At 32.5% G+C, this 20,088-nt stretch overlaps 1 protein-coding gene and 2 pseudogenes across 1 annotated transcript; 2 read left to right on the forward strand and 1 right to left on the reverse strand.

The window, feature by feature from the left end:
• The first annotated feature begins 365 nt into the window (after nt 1–365).
• On the forward strand, nt 366–5,585 carry LOC123885224. Its single transcript, XM_045934495.1, has 10 exons — nt 366–594; nt 1,780–1,839; nt 1,945–1,984; nt 2,715–2,893; nt 3,037–3,075; nt 3,217–3,303; nt 3,837–3,897; nt 4,115–4,239; nt 5,064–5,155; nt 5,260–5,585. The coding sequence occupies exons 1-10, from the start codon at nt 547–549 to the stop codon at nt 5,372–5,374; spliced, it is 846 nt and encodes a 281-aa protein (XP_045790451.1). The 5' UTR covers nt 366–546; the 3' UTR covers nt 5,375–5,585.
• Nucleotides 5,586–6,360: 775 nt separating this feature from the next.
• LOC123885225 lies at nt 6,361–7,260 on the reverse strand (annotated as a pseudogene).
• Nucleotides 7,261–8,442: 1,182 nt separating this feature from the next.
• Nucleotides 8,443–18,364, forward strand: LOC123886827 (annotated as a pseudogene).
• Nucleotides 18,365–20,088: the final 1,724 nt, after the last annotated feature.

Below are 20,088 nucleotides of genomic sequence, written 5' to 3' on the forward strand. Positions count from 1 at the left end.
GATTTCTAGCCACTAGGCTACTTGACCAAAATAAGAGTATACCGGTTTTTTTTAGTTTCACCCTCTGGTTCCCATGGGAAGGGGACCCTAGTAGTCCAGAGTTCGGGACGAGTTATGACATCAAGTGGTTCTAGTTCCTCCCAAATGCAATTGCGGGGAAGAGCATATCGTTTTTCTTTTTTTAGTTTATAACCCTATGATTCCTAGAAAAATGGGCTCTAGTAATTGAGACTCGAGAGACACTTTAACAAAAAAAACAAGAGTATACCGCTTGGAATGTTATGAGCATGACAGCCAATAGCAATTAGCCATATCATTCATAAACTCCCCAATAGAAAAAAGCCACATAAGAACAAAACACGTGTTTCCATCAAATTCAACAACAAAGCACACACACAAAGCGGTGAAGAGAACGCACAAAAACCCCGAGAACCCAATTCATCATCTTCCTCTGAATCAAACCTTCTCACATCATTGTTAACCAGATCTAAAAATCATCTTCAATTTTTCATTCTGTAAGTTGTTTCGCCACTACAGAACTTGGCCATGGCTGCGCCATTTTTCTCAACGCCTTTTCAGCCTTATGTTTATCAGGTAATTCCATCAATTCTTCTTCTTCTTCTGTTAACCTAGATTCTGTAATAGCTTAAATTAGTTTGAATCTAAATTAAAATTATGTGAAATTGGAGTGTTGATTTATGTTTTACGATTAATATTGTTATTTTAGTTAGTTTGATAAGCTGGATTTTGTTGTATGATCAACAACGTTTTGTTTGAGTGAGTTCATGATCTTGAATTCGTGATAATCTACTACTTTGGGTGATGGAGCTTATATATTTTTCTTTAGAATGTGCAAAATGAATTTGTCTAAAAGGGTATGTGATGTGACCTAGTTTTGTGGGATGTTAAAACTGATTAGTGTGTGTCTCACTGTTTTGTGTCTTTTGTTTTCATGCATTGTGGTCTCGGTAAATGAGTATGAGGGGATAAGAAGGTAATGAGCAGTTAAACTTTCAGATAATCAACAAAACAGTTGCTAGGAAATGTGTAGAGCTCGATTCCTCTCGAGTGTAATTTTCACATGGGAGAGTATACTGTGATCTCTCACTATTTTAAAAGAGAGAGAAAGAAACACGCGCGAAATTTTTATGAGCGAGTTTGAATAGTAAGCTATCACACTTTACTTACACGTGAGAGGGTCCACTTCCGTTACTAATACTCTAATTAAAGAAAATGGACGTTTATTTTTACGCATTGTGGTCTCGGTAAATGGATATGAGGGGATAAGAAGGTAACGAGCAGTTAAACTTTTGGATAATCAACAAAACAGTTGCTAGAAAATGTGTAGAGCTCGATTCCTCTCGAGTGTAATTTTCACATGGGAGAGTATACTGTGATATCTCACTATTTAAAAAGAGAGAGAAAGAAACGCGCGAAATTTTAATGAGTGAGTTTGAATAGTAAGCGATCACACTTTACTTACACGTGAGAGGGTCCACTTCCGTTACTAATACTCTAATTAAAGAAAATGGACGTTTCTTCGTATTTTGGTTCATATATTTACTTGTCATACCAAACACACTATCTGATTTTGAGCATTGCTTATTTTTTCAATTTTTTTGAGCATTGGTTATTAAGGGTGTCACCGACTCTCAGTACCACTGAACTTATTTTACGGATAGAATTCTATCATAAAAAGGAAGAATAACTGAAAATCTGACATTCTACACAATACACTTCACAATCTCATGATGAACTTTTTCGTGTAATGTTGTTTAGAGCCAGCAAGATGCAATAATCCCTTTTCAGATTTTAGGAGGTGAATCTCAAGTGCTTCAGGTATGTGCCACTACCATGAATCTTAAATTTCAATCTTTTCTGTCATTATTTTTATATTATCAACAATTATGTAACGTTGCCTGTTATTTGGTTCTTGCAACACAGATAATGCTGAAGCCACAAGAAAAAATCATTGCAAAGCCTGGTAAGCTGTTGGGTACTTTTATTCACCTGCCTTTAGAATTTTTCCACCCATGATCTTTCTTTGCGGACTTTAGATTAAAATTTTCTTCTGCTCGTGAATGGTAAATATAGGTCACATGCTTGAAATATGGTATTGATACAAACATGATTCTATAGATAATAATGTTTGCAATGGAAGCTTAGGTCTATTTTTCATCCTGATGTTTGTCTGTTCAATATGGCTTATACTGGTCATGACACTTGAGCATCTTTTGGGGATGGAATAACAATTTATTTGGTTTGCATATATATAATAATGATCCTTTTGGTCTAAATATAGTGTTCTTTTTTGCTCAAAACCTCCGGGGTTTAAATTATTTCCTTGATAGACAATTATTGAATGGTAACTCCCTAGTTCTTTAATTTTTTTATGACTTGCAAATCCACAAGCTTGTGAGTAAGCATGTTTGTGATTCTCTTAGCTCCCTAATTATTAAATGAACAAGTGTCATCAAGTATGTAATATGTATGAGTTAGCCTGAGCCCAAGTAACTTTTACTGCAATTTTGGAGATGTGCAGATATTTGTTTTTGGGATTTTTGCAATAGTCCTCACTGTAATAACGTTTTTACATATGTTGGTTCCTATAAAAAACACACATTTCAGTCTCTATGTATATGTAACTTACAGTTGAAATTGTGGAGCACACCTATCAATATTTTAATTGAATCTGTACGCTATGGCAATTGTAGGTTCCATGTGCTTCATGTCTGGATCAGTTGAAATGGAAAATGCTTACCTTCCAGAAAATGAAGTAGGCATATGGCAGTGGTTGTTTGGCAAAACTATAAATAACATTGTTGTTCGTAATTCTGGACAAAGTGATGGATTTGTTGGAATCGCTGCCCCTTATTTTGCCAGAATTCTCCCAGTATGTACCTCTCTAAATTGTTTAAATAATAGATTATTACTCCTTTTTTTCAAATTAAATCTCAAAATTCATCATTTGTTAACATATATTTGGATCTTGTCTGACTGAAATTATTTTCATATACGACTTATTTTCACATACAGATTGATTTGGCAATGTTTAATGGAGAGATCCTGTGTCAGGTATATCTAATTTGTTTTCAATTGTTTTTCAAATTAATTTCAATACAAAGATTCAATTTCTATGGATTTACTGGTTGGTAATTGTTATTTTTTAATCTAAGGACCGGAATACAAACTAACTTCATTTTGAATTTTCTGTAGCCCGATGCATTTTTGTGCTCGGTCAATGATGTGAAGGTCAGCAATGTAGTTGATCCGAGGGGACGTAATGTTGTTGCTGGTGCCGAGGTAAGATATTTGGGATTATTGAGACGTTTCCTATAATTTTGTAATAACTTTAACTTGGTCACCACATGTCCGGAAAGCAATTTTAGTTTTCTGTTTTGATTAATATAAGAAATGGACACTGTGCTTGCACTCAAAGATGTGGCAATCTGTGCAGGCTGTAATGTCTACGGTGAATTCTTGTTTGTAGCAAAATGTATCATGGACATGGAAAATATTCTTAGGATGTATTACTTGTCCATATACTGGTCTAATTGATACACAATATCCTGTTCATAAATCATTAACAAATTCTTTAACACTTTGCATTTAGTTAGTATGGTTTTACCATATAATCTACCACCTCATTTAGCGCATGACTTACGTTTGGGGATCATTTTTTTTGTGATTTTTCCTTAAAAAGTCATTATAAACTTTATTATAACCATATTCCTTCCAACATATTATGTTTTCTATTGGAAAATAAATGTGGAAGAAGTTATAGTATCCTTGTCGTGCATATATATTAGTTCTCTAAGATTGTGTTCATATTGTAGTTATTCTTGAGGCAGAAGCTGTCTGGCCAAGGGCTTGCATTCATACTAGGGGGTGGATCTGGTATATTTTCTTGACTTGTATGCATGGTTATATTATTATTATTATTTTTTATTTTTCAGTTTCCGTTGCAACTTTTTCCTCCTTCCCAGTCCATCGCCCAACTTTAAATGCTATTATGATTAAAGTCTACATTTGCAGTATATTTCTTTTGTTTTTATTGCTGCACTCCTGTGGTATTTCTCATTGTAGTGCTCTTTTGGATTCTCTTCTTTGTTAGTTGTACAGAAAATTCTTGAGGTCGGTGAAGTTCTAGCTGTTGATGTTTCTTGCATTGTTGCTGTGACGAGTACAGTCGATATCCAAATAAAATATAATGGTCCTGCAAGAAGGACAATGTTCGGAGTAAGTAGCTTCTATTTCTAAAGTATTTCATGTTGCACAGTAAACAATGTACTTGTGAACTATTCTTTATGATGTGGGCTTGTGAAACGTGGTTGGTTATTGCAGTAGAAACTTGAAATTCATATGTAAATGTTTGATAATAGTATGTCAAAATTTACATTTATGTTTTCGTGTGGATGGTGAAAATAGAAGTTAGCACTTTGTAACCTATTTGGGTTACACCAAAAAGGGAGGTAGTTTGCTCCCTCCTCCTCAATAATTGTTGGATTCGATTCCAAGTCTTTATTCATTGCTGACTTCACAAGCTGACAAATGTCAGTGGTAATCTTTGTTATTAATTGAGCATATAAAACCAACTAGGGATTTTGATATTTTATGGCAAGGGATTAAAGTATAGTTCATGAAGATTTTGCTTGGGTTTCTTTGTCTCTTGTTAGTGCATAATGTTAGTTTCATTTCCTTTTTGGACCTCAGCTCTCGCCTATTTTAGGGAGTATATCAGTTGGATAATTAAGAGTAATAATGTGGAAGCATACATTGATGCTATAATTAGGAGGCAAAAAGGAAGGGTTTGGGGGGACAGAGGAGGGGAAGGAAAGAAGGAGGAAGGATAAACTCCCTTGTTTCAACGTCAACCAAACCCAACCCCACCAAAAAAAAAAAAAGTAGAGGAGGGTTTCGGAAGATTTCTAAAAATTTGTCAAATAGGAAGGAAGGGGTTACGGGATTATCATAACCATGTTAACCTTGATCTTAGATCTTGATGACGTATCTTTCATATTGCATCTTATAGGGATGATTTTGATGTGATCTCAAAATTGCAGGGCGACAATGCAGTAACAGCTCTTCTAACTGGACCAGGCATTGTGTTCATTCAAAGTTTACCCTTTCCCCGTTTCTCTCAGCGAATTGCTAGGTAATCACTCTGCTTGTAACAAAGTGTAGTCACAACATGAATTGAATACTGTCATGGATTATTCAATGATTTTACAATATGATGATTCATTGACTGATTTTCAGGGCCGTGACATCGCCAAACATGAGGGAAAATCCAAAGTTTTTCATACAGATTGCCCTTTTCTTTTTCCTGGCATATGTTGTCATTGTATCTTCATTAATATTGACAGATGTATAAATTTCACTTTTTATTTTCTGCCGTAGTTTTACTTTTCTCCTGATTAATACTAGTATTGCTATAGGTAGCCTGGGATTCCTCTGTCAATATCGGATTTTTTTTTGGCAGATCATCTTTGCCATTTTTTTTTTTATAAATCTAAATTATATTATGTTTATCAGTAAAACAGAATTTATTTTATTTCATTAGTAGACATGTCTTTGCCGTTCTATGATGAATTGTTGGATTATTTTCAGCTTTCCAATTATATTATTTTGTCCAGTCAAAAAAAGAAAATATTTCGGAATATTTTCAAAAAGTAAGGTGTAAGTTATCATATTAATGTAAAATTGTAAACATATTTGTCTATACTATGATCATAAACTGCTTATAATCATATTTATTTCATATGCATTGCCTCAGCATTTTAAACTCAATTAATCATGATTGTTACTGAAGATATATATTTTTTATCACATGTTTTTGAAGTCGTATAAATGATGAGTTGTGATTGGTTGATGGTAAAATATTTCACACTGACATGTATCAAAATTCTTTATAATCATAAATTAAAAAAAAAAATTCTTTATAATCATATCCTTGATGTATTTTAAAAATATCTAGTTAATGGCTGATCCAAGCGGTTTTGAAATTGAAAAAAAAAAGTTCTACAGAAATGATAATATAATCATATCTAGCTTATAAATCATTTACAATATTATTGGACCGGTTATTCTTAATGGTTCCAAGCGGTTTTGAAATTGATTTTTGACTTGCGTATGAAAGAAAATATAGTTGAGAAGAAAATTTATATTGTGTGTTCAAAGATTCATTAATAAAGATTAGCCACTGTTGGCGATGAAAGTATGAAGAGGTTCAACTGAACCTCCTAAACTTTTAAAAAATACATATATATATATATATATATATATATATATATATATATATATATAAATTCATACAATAATTTTGGATAAATATTCATACAAAGAAAATTATGTTATATTACGGAAGACTTCTTTATAGACCACATTCGAATTCTTAATCATATCTTCACCATTGTCATCGATGATCAATATTTTAAATCTTTTTCAAGAAGTAACTCTTGAAATTGCAACATACAACTGACCATGTCAAAACACTGGCGACGGAAGATATATCCTAACATGCTTTAAAGATTGTTCCCGACTCTTATTAATAGTCATCGCAAAAGAAATCATTATAGAAAATTGTATCCGTTGAAATTTAAAAGGAATTCTCACGTCAGATGGTGTCAGAGAAAATCTAGGTATGAAAACCTGATCACCAATATTACTTCCTGAAATAATTTTTCCTTCAAGAGCACGTTTTCCCAATCTCGTAATAATAAGTCTTGTTCCATTGCATAATCCTAATTTTTTATTCAAATTCCTTGATAGCATAACTGCATCTCCAACTTTAAGTCTCAACTTGAGATTTGGAAGTCCCGACGTAGAAATCGTGTTCAAAAATTCGGGAGTATGAACATCATCCATTGTTTGACTATCTACATTTTGTGTGAGTGGAGTATCATAACTCAAATATGTTTTTTCTTCACCAGGAATTAAAACCAACATATAATCATTTATTGTGTCGACTATTGAATTTTTAGGAGCTAGTATAGCTCTATTTTGGAAATACGTTATATCCTTCATGTTTTGTAAAAATTGGGGATAAGTGCTTTCAACGATATAAGCAAGTGGATCACCTGAATTTGAAATCAATAAATCTGATGGAATGTCAAGTTCTAAATCATTGTCGTTGTCATCTCCATTTTCTCCATCGCCAACACTCAAAACCCATTCAGAAAACAATCTTCTTTGTTCAACGTCAGCACTCGAAGCACCACCGAGAAGCCTCATGTTTTTACTAAATGTTAAAACTTCACAAAAATTCCAAAGAACTGAAGAATTAATAGTAGCATGAACAACTTCTGGCCTTGTACCTTTGGGTATTACTGGTAGAATTTGTGTAAAATCTCCACCAAAAACAACAATTTTTCCACCGAAGGGAATGTGTTTATTTTTTTCATCAACAGACTTTAGAATATCTTTTAAAGTTTGATCAACAGCTTCGAAACAGTGTTTGTGCATTATTGGTGCTTCATCTCATATAATGAGCTTTGATTTTTGTATTAATAGCGTCAAAGGGCTTTTAGGAACTATGGTACATGTTGAAAACTCGTCAACATTTAGAGGAATACAAAACCTTGAATGTGCTATTCTACCGCCAGGTATAAGCAATGCAGCGATCCCACTTGAGGCAACTATTAAAACTATCTCACCTTTTGAGCGTAATGCGGCTGACATGACCCTCAAGATAAATGTCTTCCCTGTACCGCCATATCCATAAATAAAAAACACACCAGGTTTGTTTTCGTTACACATATAATTGGTCGTAATTTATTAACCTATTTTATATATTAAAATTGTTACCTTCTTTTTTGGTACAGATAAAATTATTACTTTAATTTTGTTTAATAATATATACCAACCAAATATTTAGTCGGTATATACTGACTAAATATATAATATGAAATTGAATTATTAACTTAAATTAAAATAAATATTATACAATACAATAGTTTAAATTTGTAGTAAATTTAACAAAATTATAATGAACTTACCTTGATTTCCAACATAAAGACCTGTAAGTTGTAACTAGTTGAGGGGCAGACTCCAGCCGAAAATGTCAAGTTTTTAGCTTAAGGCTTATTTATAAGCTCATACATGGCAAAAAAAAAAAAAAAATTCTTTTACAAGTTTATAGTTTATTTTGATAAGTTTATTTAATTAATGTACAATTTATTTGTAAAAAAGTACCTCTGGCATCATGTAATTTCTTTTCTTTACAATTCTTGTTCGTAAAAAATTAAATATTAATTTTTTTTATCAAAAAAATTAAATATTAATTAAACATATCATTTTAAAGCCAATTCATATTTATAAGTTAGTTTAAATGCTAATTTAAGGAAACACTTTTTTTAAACTATTGTAATTTTTTCATGGAACATGGTGAGTGCACGTGCTCTTTTTTCACGGACTAATATTTTGCTTTAATAGGGATTTGGGATGGCAAGGGTTGTGTTATTAGACTTTGATTTGATGACATATTAAGCACAAATTTGTAAGTTATTTGGTTCTTAGAAGCTATGTTGAGTCTTTAACTCTAGTAATCATTATAGTACAATGTGTGTAAGTCTGTTGAATACTTGAAATAATTGATTGATATCTGGTATTAATAGATCATCATGTTTTGCATGCAGATTCATATGTGGAAGCAATGTCTCTGCTGAAAGTAGTCCTATTGAGGAAGATGTTGATGTTGATACATCAAATCAGTTTACGAATATACCAGATTCTTTGATTAATCTTCCAGCCAACTCATACCCACTTGTGATAACATTTCAGAAGTTTCTAATGATGCTTGATGGGAGTTTAGGGAATTCATATTTTGAAAGATTTGGTGTAGAATCTGTTGCTTTAGAGACCTTGATGAGGAAGAAGGAGGTGACTTATGACAGGTTTGATTCAATATATTGGCCACATTTCAATTCCCAGTATACTAAGACTCTAGATCCATCTAGAGTGTTCTCTGAAATCATGTCTCATATAAAAGGGGGTATGCAAGCACTGGAGCATGGTGATGGTAAGCTAAGTCGCGAGAGTTATGTTTCCTTATCTGAAAACTGAGCATCAAGTTTGAGCAAACAGAAAAGAGAGGTGATATATAATCTTTATCAAAGCTATGAAAAAATGAAGATGCTCAGAGGGGATTTTGATTTAGCTGATATTGTAGCTGATCTTCATCTTAGACTCAGAACTAAAAGATACGAGGGTGATGAGCTTCATTTTGTGTATATTGATGAGGTGCAGGATCTAACCATGAGCCAAATAGCTTTGTTTAAATATGTATGCCCAAGTGTAGAAGACGGTTTTGTTTTCTGCGGGGATACTGCACAAACAATAGCAAGGGGAATCGATTTTAGGTTCCAAGATATAAAATCTCTCTTTTACAACAAGTTTGTTCTGGAATCCATGAAAATGAATTTAATTTATTTTCAGGGTTAATTTTGTAATAAGCTTAAAGCTTAGTAAGCTTTAACTTGAGGGGGAGTGTTAGAATAGAAAATATTATAATATTATCTGGTGAGAAAATATCTCGATTTGGTTTGTTTATTCTTAACCCTATAATAAAGGGATTTAGTTTAGATTTAAATTTATTCACTTGGTTATAAATATCAAGGTAGTATCATACTATTTGAGTATGTAAATAATGTTGTTAGAATAGAAAATATTATAATATTATTTGTTGAGAAAATATCTCGATTTTGTTTTTTTATTCTTAGCCCTATAATAAAGGGATTTAGTTTAGATTTAAATTTATTCACTTGGTTATAAATACCAAGGTAGTATCATACTATTTGATTATGTAAATATTGTAATTAGGGTTATTGACATCATTATCAATAATATTTTATTGTTCCTTATTATTTTCTCCTATTCTTTCACCTAAATTCCCCGAATTTCAACATGGTATCAGAGCCATGGTATCCCTTGAAACATAATTCCGCTGCAATTTTCCCCGATATTTAACTCTCGATTATTCTTCGTTTTACTTACCTTTTTGTTCATATATGCTTTACTTAACCTTTTTTTCATATAAACCCTAGCCGTCATTGAAATTTCTTGTTATTTTGTTACTTGTTTGTGATTCTTTAATCTGCGGGCCCCCGTTTGTGATATTTCAATCCGCGGGTATTTTTATTTAATTTGATATGGATTCATCTCTTCAGTCGCTCCTCTACTGCTTCTTTGGTTGCTGCTCTTCGTTGGCTTGCTATCAATGGATTTAATTTATTTTCAGGGTTAATTTTGTAACAAGCTTAAAGCTTTGTAAGCTTTAGCTTGAGGGGGAGTGTTAGAATAGAAAATATTATAATATTATTTGTTGAGAAAATATCTCGATTTGGTTTGTTTATTCTTAGCCCTATAATAAAGGGATTTAGTTTAGATTTAAATTTATTCACTTGGTTATAAATACCAAGGTAGTGTCATACTATTTGAGTATATAAATAATGTTGTTAGAATAGAAAATATTATAATATTATTTGTTGAGAAAATATCTCGATTTGGTTTGTTTATTCTTAGCCCTATAATAAAGGGATTTAGTTTAGATTTAAATTTATTCACTTGGTTATAAATACCAAGGTAGTATCATACTATTTGAGTATGTAAATAATGTTGTTAGAATAGAAAATATTATAATATTATTTGTTGAGAAAATATCTCGATTTGGTTTGTTTATTCTTAACCCTATAATAAAGGGATTTAGTTTAGATTTAAATTTATTCACTTGGTTATAAATACCAAGGTAGTATCATACTATTTGAGTATGTAAATAATGTTGTTAGAATAGAAAATATTATAATATTATTTGTTGAGAAAATATCTCGATTTTGTTTGTTTATTCTTAGCCCTATAATAAAGGGATTTAGTTTAGATTTAAATTTATTCACTTGGTTATAAATACCAAGGTAGTATCATACTATTTGAGTATGTAAATAATGTTGTTAGAATAGAAAATATTATAATATTATTTGTTGAGAAAATATCTCGATTTTGTATTTTTATTCTTAGCCCTATAATAAAGGGATTTAGTTTAGATTTAAATTTATTCACTTGGTTATAAATACCAAGGTAGTATCATACTATTTGATTATGTAAATAATGTTGTTAGAATAGAAAATATTATAATATTATTTGTTGAGAAAATATCTCGATTTGGTTTGTTTATTCTTAACCCTATAATAAAGGGATTTAGTTTAGATTTAAATTTATTCACTTGGTTATAAATACCAAGGTAGTATCATACTATTTGAGTATGTAAATAATGTTGTTAGAATAGAAAATATTATAATATTATTTGTTGAGAAAATATCTCGATTTTGTTTTTTTATTCTTAGCCCTATAATAAAGGGATTTAGTTTAGATTTAAATTTATTCACTTGGTTATAAATACCAAGGTAGTATCATACTATTTGATTATGTAAATATTGTAATTAGGGTTATTGACATCATTATCAATAATATTTTATTGTTCCTTATTATTTTCTCCTATTCTTTCACCTAAATTCCCCGAATTTCAACATGGTATCAGAGCCATGGTATCCACCTTGAAACATAATTCCGCTGCAATTTTCCCCGAGATTTAACTCTCGATTATTCTTCGTTTTACTTACCTTTTTGTTCATATATGCTTTACTTAACCTTTTTTTCATATAAACCCTAGCCGTCATTAAAATTTCATTTTATTTTGTTACCTGTTTGTGATTCTTTAATCTGCGGGCCCCCGTTTGTGATATTTCAATCCGCGGGTATTTTTACTTAATTTGATATGGATTCATCTCTTCAGTCGCTCCTCTACTGCTTCTTTGGTTGCTGCTCTTCGTTGGTTTGCTATCAATGGATTTAATTTATTTTCAGGGTTAATTTTGTAACAAGCTTAAAGCTTTGTAAGCTTTAGCTTGAGGGGGAGTGTTAGAATAGAAAATATTATAATATTATTTGTTGAGAAAATATCTCGATTTGGTTTGTTTATTCTTAGCCCTATAATAAAGGGATTTAGTTTAGATTTAAATTTATTCACTTGGTTATAAATACCAAGGTAGTATCATACTATTTGAGTATGTAAATAATGTTGTTAGAATAGAAAATATTATAATATTATTTGTTGAGAAAATATTTCGATTTGGTTTGTTTATTCTTAACCCTATAATAAAGGGATTTAGTTTAGATTTAAATTTATTCACTTGGTTATAAATACCAAGGTAGTATCATACTATTTGAGTATGTAAATAATGTTGTTAGAATAGAAAATATTATAATATTATTTGTTGAGAAAATATCTCGATTTTGTTTGTTTATTCTTAGCCCTATAATAAAGGGATTTAGTTTAGATTTAAATTTATTCACTTGGTTATAAATACCAAGGTAGTATCATACTATTTGATTATGTAAATATTGTAATTAGGGTTATTGACATCATTATCAATAATATTTTATTGTTCCTTATTATTTTCTCATATTCTTTCACCTATTCTATCCCAAAATTTCAACATGGTATCCACCTTGAAACATAATTCCGCTGCAATTTTCCCCGAGATTTAACTCTCGATTATTCTTCGTTTTACTTACCTTTTTGTTCATATATGCTTTACTTAACCTTTTTTTCATATAAACCCTAGCCGTCATTGAAATTTCTTTTTATTTTGTTACCCGTTTGTGATTCTTTAATCTGCGGGTCCCCGTTACCTTTAATTTTGTTACCCGTTTGTGATTCTTTAATCCGCGGGTCCCCATTACATTTAATCCCGTTACCCGTTTGTGATTCTTTAATTCTCGGGTCCCGTTACCTTTAACCACAGTTACCCGTTTGTGATTCTTTAATCCGCGGCCCCCGTTTGTGATATTTCAATCCGTGGGTATTTTTACTTAATTACGTCAACCGAAGCCTCCTTCCCTCGAAGTTACATATTTTTTCTTTTTCTTCATTTAAATTTTTTTTTTTTTCTTGTACAATTTCTGTGCTCTGTGAAGCATGTGGGGGAAGCTGTTTTAGAATAATGGCTTTAGTTGGATGAATCCTTAACTCACTGTATCATTGAACAAATTTAGGGTTTAAATAAGTTGTCAATGCATCTCCAAGTTGTAAATAATTTGCTTGTGATGATGATGATCCTGTACCTCAAAAAAAAAAATATTTAAATGAAGAAAAAGAAAAAATATGTAACTTCGAGGGAAGGAGGCTTCGGTTGACGTAATTAAATTAGAATCACTTCCTACCAAACCTAGCCAAATGCTGTTGATGTTTTGCTTCGGCTGCTTTATCAGCAGCTTCCCTTTTCAGTGCCCTCTTCGCCCGTCTCCCTGTCATACGTTTTGACTCCTCTTGCTCTTTTTTCTTTGGCTCGCGTGATGAGCTTGCTCCTGAATCCTGGAAGCTTGGTCGATGGACCGGCCGAGCTTCTTGACGCCCAGCCCTTACATAACCGTTGTCTCCCCATCTATGGTTGCCAATCCGGACACTTGCTGAACCACCATAGTAAACTTCGTCATCTAGATCATCGTCAGCTTCTTCATATTGAAAATAGTAATCTTCTTCTATTTCCTCAAAATAGATATCTTCGTCAATCACACGCTCCTCAACAACAGTTAAAGGCAAACGCTTCCATCAAGTGGTTCACGCGTTTAACTGTTGTTGAGGAGCGTGTGATTGACGAAGATATCTATTTTGAGGAAATAGAAGAAGATTACTATTTTCAATATGAAGAAGCTGACGATGATCTAGATGACGAAGTTTACTATGGTGGTTCAGCAAGTGTCCGGATTGGCAACCGTAGATGGGGAGACAACGGTTATGTAAGGGCTGGGCGTCAAGAAGCTCGGCCGGTCCATCGACCAAGCTTCCAGGATTCAGGAGCAAGCTCATCACGCGAGCCAAAGAAGAAAGAGCAAGAGGAGTCAAAACGTATGACAGGGAGACGGGCGAAGAGGGCACTGAAAAGGGAAGCTGCTGATAAAGCAGCCGAAGCAAAACATCAGCAGCATTTGGCTAGGTTTGGTAGGAAGTGATTCTAATTTAATTACATCAACCGAAGCCTCCTTCCCTCGAAGTTACATATTTTTTCTTTTTCTTCATTTAAATATTATGTTAGAAATAATATAAAACCATTGATGTAGCTCTATCCTAATAGTTTAAGCTTTTGGGATAATCGGTTATTTGACTTGGTATCAGAGCCTCTTTGACTAAGTGGTCTAGAGTTCAATACCCACTCCCCTCACTTTCTAATTAAAAAGTGGAATTTAAGCATATGGTAGGTGGGCCTATGCATTATCCACGCTTCAAGCCCAAGTGAGCTCTTGCGTGAGGGGGCGTGTTAGAAATAATATAAAACCATTGATGTAGCTCTATCCTAATAGTTTAAGCTTTTGGGATAATCGGTTATTTGACTGTTCATATAATCAGGGAAATGAAAAAGGACTAGTTTCTGATACTTTTTTATTGAATCAAAACTTTCGGACTCATGCTGGAGTGCTGAAATTATCCCAAAGCATCATTCTATTGATTCTCTAAAGCCTGAGACCAGCCTCATATATGGGGAGGCTCCATTTGTTCTTGCATTATCCACACTTCAAGCCCAAGTGAGCTCTTGCGTGAGGGGGCGTGTTAGAAATAATATAAAACCATTGATGTAGCTCTATCCTAATAGTTTAAGCTTTTGGGATAATCGGTTATTTGACTGTTCATATAATCAGGGAAATGAAAAAGGACTAGTTTCTGATACTTTTTTATTGAATCAAAACTTTCGGACTCATGCTGGAGTGCTGAAATTATCCCAAAGCATCATTCTATTGATTCTCTGAAGCCTGAGACCAGCCTCATATATGGGGAGGCTCCATTTGTTCTTGAATGTGGAAATAGAGAAAATGCAATTGTAACGATTTTTGGCAGTAGTGGACATGTGGTTGGGAAAGTTGTTGGCTTTGGAGCGGAGCAAGTAATTTTGGTACGTGATGATTCGGCACGGAAGGAAATTTTAAGCTATGTAGGGAAACAAGCTCTTGTTTTAACCATTTTAGAGTGCAAGGGCCTTGAGTTTCAGGTTGTTAAAAGATTATGATATCTAATTCATATTCTGTTATTTTTTATGTCTTTTTTGTGATGGTATTCTTTGTTCTTTCCCAGGATGTGTTGCTCTACAACTTTTTCGGCGCTTCACCTTTGAAAAATCCCTGGAGAGTGATTTACGAGTACATGAATGAAAAAGATATGCTGGAACACAATATTTCATATCCAAGTTTCAATGATTCCAAACACAATATTTTGTGCTCTGAACTCAAGCAGCTTTATGTTTCTATAACTCGTACAAGGCAAAGATTATGGATATGTGAGAATACAAAGGAGTTCTCAATACCTATGTTTGACTACTGGAAAAAGAAGGGGCTTGTGCAATTCAAAGAACTGGATGATTCTCTTGCCCAGGCAATGAAAGTTGCAAGTAGTCCAGACGAATGGAAGTCACGTGGCAAAAAGGTTTGCTTTGGTTCCATAATGAACTAATATTTTCGTTATGATTTCATAGTACTGAATTAAGTTAGTTTATCCTACACTTTTTACTTTAGCTCGAACTTAATTCAGTCATCATGATTTATCGGGTTCTTATTATAGTTTGATTTGCAACTTACAATATATGTGTACCTCAGATTATCTATCTACTTTTTCCCTCTGAATGATTCATTAACATTTTGACCGCTTCTTTGCAGCTATATTATCAAAATAACTTTGAAATGGCGACAATGTGTTTTGAAAGAGCAGGAGACTCTTATTGGGAGAAAAAGTCTAAAGCTGCTGGTCTTAGGGCAACTGCAAACCGTTTGCATGATTTTAATCCCGAGGGTGCAAATGCAACCCTTAGAGAGGCTGCTGAAATTTTTGAAGAAATAGGAATGGTGAATTCTGCTGCCAAATGTTTTTCTGATTTAGGATATTTTGAAAGAGCTGGTATGAGCTTTTGAGCTTCGGTACCTAAGTGTTGAATTTTGTGTTATTTTACAATAAATATTTAGTATCATTAGAGTTTTATATGTTTGTCTACTAAGAAATCATTTTACAACACAAACAACAAGTTTATCTTGAATAATGGTTATATCCTGTGTTCATTGGCTGAGGTTACCTAGGTTGTAGACTGGAACTTGCTCAGCAACAGTGAATAAGGTAGAATGTTTTTGTTTTGTTCTTCTGTTCATTCTCTACAAATTTCCTCTTGTGGTTTACTCAGGCCACACAAGATTACACATTTTTTATGCTCTCTTATATTAATGATAAATGTTGTTGCTAAGATCATTCTCTTTTCTGCTTTTAGGGAAGCTTTATTTGCAAACATGTGAAGTGTCTGATTTGAAAAGAGCAGGGGATTGCTTCAACTTAGCTGGATGTTATGAAACCGCAGCTCAAGTTTATGCTAGAGGCAGTTTCTTCTCAGATTGTTTGACGGTTTGTGCAAAAGGAAGATTGTTTGAGATTGGCTTCTCTTACATTCAACATTGGAAACAAAACGAAAATGCTGACCATGGTATGATTAAAAGTCTTGATATCAACACAATATAACAAAAATTCCTGGAAAGTTGTGCTCAAAATTATCTTGATCATAAAGATACCAGTTCCGTGGTGAAGCTTGTTAAAACTTTTCACACAATGGATTCAAAGTGTGTCTTCTTACGATCATTGAATTTACTGGATGAGCTTCTTGTGTTAGAAGAGGAATCAGGGAACTTTCTGGAGGCAGTAAACGTTGCTATGATGTTGGGTGATATTCAACGTGAGGCCGATCTTCTTGGAAAAGCTGGTAGATTCAAGGAAGCTTTTGAACTTCTGCTTTTCTATATACTTGCGAATTCTCTTTGGTCTTCAGGAAGAAAAGGGTGGCTTGTAAAGCAGTTTGCACTTAAGGCTGAGCTTTTAGGAAGAGCATTGTCATTTGCAAAAGAAGAGTCAGACAGCTTCTATGAGTATGCATGTATGGAAGCTGAAGTATTATCAAATGATCATAAAAAGACTTCTGAAATAATGATTCGTTTGAAATCTTCTCGCATGCATGAGAGTATCAGAGGTGAAATATTATGTTTGTGGCAACTTTTGGATGCCCACTGTCATCTGAATAACTCTAAATACGTTTGGCAAGACAATGTGATTAATGATGCTGTTGAGGGAATGATTTTGGAGAATCATCTTTCTGTGGAGACATTGTTTCATTGTTGGACATGTTGGAAGGATAACATTGTTCTTATATTGGAATGTCTTCCAAGTTTTAAATCACCGAATATTCAACAGCTTAGCAGTTATGCAAAATTTGCATTGAATTATTTGGGTGTTCGGAAGCTAACTTGTAATCTGAATGAGATTTACTCTTTGCTCGTCCCTCATGCTAACTGGGTTATAAAATTGGGTGATAGGTTTCAAAAGAAGGATGGAAGGCTAGTGTATGTTGATGTTGATTCATTAGTTTCTTCTGCTCAGAGCTATTGGAGTTCAGAACTTCTTTCTGTTGGCATGGCTGTTTTGCGCAACCTTGATGCACTCTACAAGTTTTCAGTTAATACAAACCTTTCTGATTTTCAGCAGTTTCAATCTTTACTGCATATCTACGAAGTCTCAGAATTTCTTCTTGGATCCAAATGTTTTAGCCACACCCATGGTAACTTGAAGAATTTGGACAAATTTCGCGGACTTCCAATCGACCATTTACTTCGGTACATAGTTCACCTAGACTGGAGGAAATCTCTGACAAGAGGCATGGTCTTTATAAGGACAACTGAGGCTTGTAAGGATCTGGTGAAAAAGACCATCTACGAGAACATTAGGCTGAAAGATAGGCTAACATATGGTCAAATTGGAAGGGTGGTAGTTATGATTCTCGGTACAGCTGGCCTGCTTAATGAACTGTATGTGGAAATTATGACCAGATTTAAACATAACATACCCTGGAAAAAATTCATTCAGCAGTGGAGTTCAGCTCAAGAAATTTCACAAAGAAATGATTCTCTGCAGAGCTGAATCGCGTGCTCAGTCTTTATGAAGCTCTGGAGTATACTTACAATGTGAACTGGATGAAGGAAACTGATTATCTATCACCGAGTTGTTTTATGTATCTGGTTGAACGGCTTCTGCTCTTGGCATCATGCAGAAAGGGGCTCATGTTTGCTACTAAGTCATCTTTCATTGAATGGCTTAATTACCAGGATGAAAATTCACTAGCAAATTTGAGTTTAACTCCAGGTATGAATATGACAAAGGCGCATAAGTTCATTGCGCGTATCATCCAAGAGTTGATTAATAATCAAAATGGTAGCATAAATTGGCTGAGGAAGTCAAACTTAGATGTGAAGAGTTGTTTTCTATTAACTAGTTTTCAATCAAATTTAGCATAAATTTGCACGGGTCATTGAATTTTATTCGATATTTAAGTTTGTCATTTATATTATGGTAGAAAAATTTTATTTAGAATAAAATATTTAAAAATTTGTTATATAATATTGTTAAAATATAAGTGAAACTATTGTGCTATTTTTTATAAAACTTATTAAATATATAAATTTGATTATAATTATCAATGATAAATTATCCAATATTTTATGTATTCGTCACAAATAAATAGTCCCGTGTATATTTTTTAATAAAAAATTAGAAATTTGATTAGGAATATTTACGACAATTTAGTAAATTTGATAGTAATTAACTTTATTGTATTATTATATTATATTATTATTAATAGTTAATAATAGTAACTATATTGTTTATTTATTTATTTTTAATAAAAAATATTGTTTATGTTTCTATTTCTATATTCCTAATTTTATGTATATTCATCTTATTTTTTATATAATTTTTTATTGACTATTTTATTATGGTTAGTAGTATATTGTTTATTTATTTTTTTAATGAAAAATATTGTTTATGTTTCTATTTCTATATTACTAATTTTATGTATATTCATCTTATTTTTTCTATAATTTTTTTATTGACTATTTTATTTTATTTTTTTTCTCTTAATAGATTATTTATGATGTATTAATCTGTTTTGTTACTATTTTTATGATTATAGATTGTTTTGTTTTATTCCAATCTATAATCTATTTTTAAGCATATCATTTTTTTTGTCTTTATCTTATATTATTTCTATATATTTTTTTATTATTTTTTTTAGTGAAATTACAATGAAGGATATAAAACTTGCAACGTGGTTAAAAGTAATAAGGATAAATTAGTAAGGTGGTAATCGATTTTAATATATTAGTAATAGATGCATTGATTCCTCAATTCCTTCAATTATGGCAACTAGGGGGTTGAAATATGTTGGGTTAGGCTAGATTTTGCCTAAAATGGCTTACTTAAAGGGATGGAGCTTTTGCCACCCTACCAGTTTCTTGCGCGCCCTATAAGTTCCAATTTTACCCTTAACATAAAAATTTCACATTTTTATAATGTCATTTACTTAAGTATCTCAATTGCTAGTTGAGCTAATGGTTAAGGAGTTGGAGATCCAGAGTTCAAGTTCTGGCAAGAAGAAAAACTCTGATTAAGCTCATAACTACATGACACTTGATAATAAAAGTAAGATATTCATTTAGTCCAATAATTGATAAAAATATATGATATGCAAATACAAATTCAACTTTCGCAAAATAAAAAGGATGAATTTGCGAACAAACTAGCATACAAAGGCAAAATACCTACAAATAATACGATAAAATCAACGTGATCGGAATATCCATACTTCCGGATCTGCAACGTTGACGCCCAAATCATTAATTGAATCTGCAATTGATTGAAATTGATCTTTCAATATAGACTAAACAAACGTGGGCTAAGACGCCGAAATAAAAATAAAACTAAAAAACTTAATTATGTTAAAATTGGGTAATGTTGTTGGTGCTAGAGAGGTTTTTGAGAGGTGGGTGAAATGGATGCCAATTCAGTATGGATGGTTGTGTTACATCAAATTTGAACTTAGGTAAAATGAAATTGAACGGGCGAGAATTATTTTCGAGCGATTTGTTACGTGCCATCCAATATTAGCATAGCTGACATTGATAACATAATCCTAGAATGTTCTGATATTTTATTTATGCTTTGTAGTATAGTTTTTATTAGAAGAT

Source organism: Trifolium pratense, linkage group LG5, assembly GCF_020283565.1.
Source record: "Trifolium pratense cultivar HEN17-A07 linkage group LG5, ARS_RC_1.1, whole genome shotgun sequence".
NCBI lineage: Eukaryota > Viridiplantae > Streptophyta > Magnoliopsida > Fabales > Fabaceae > Trifolium > Trifolium pratense.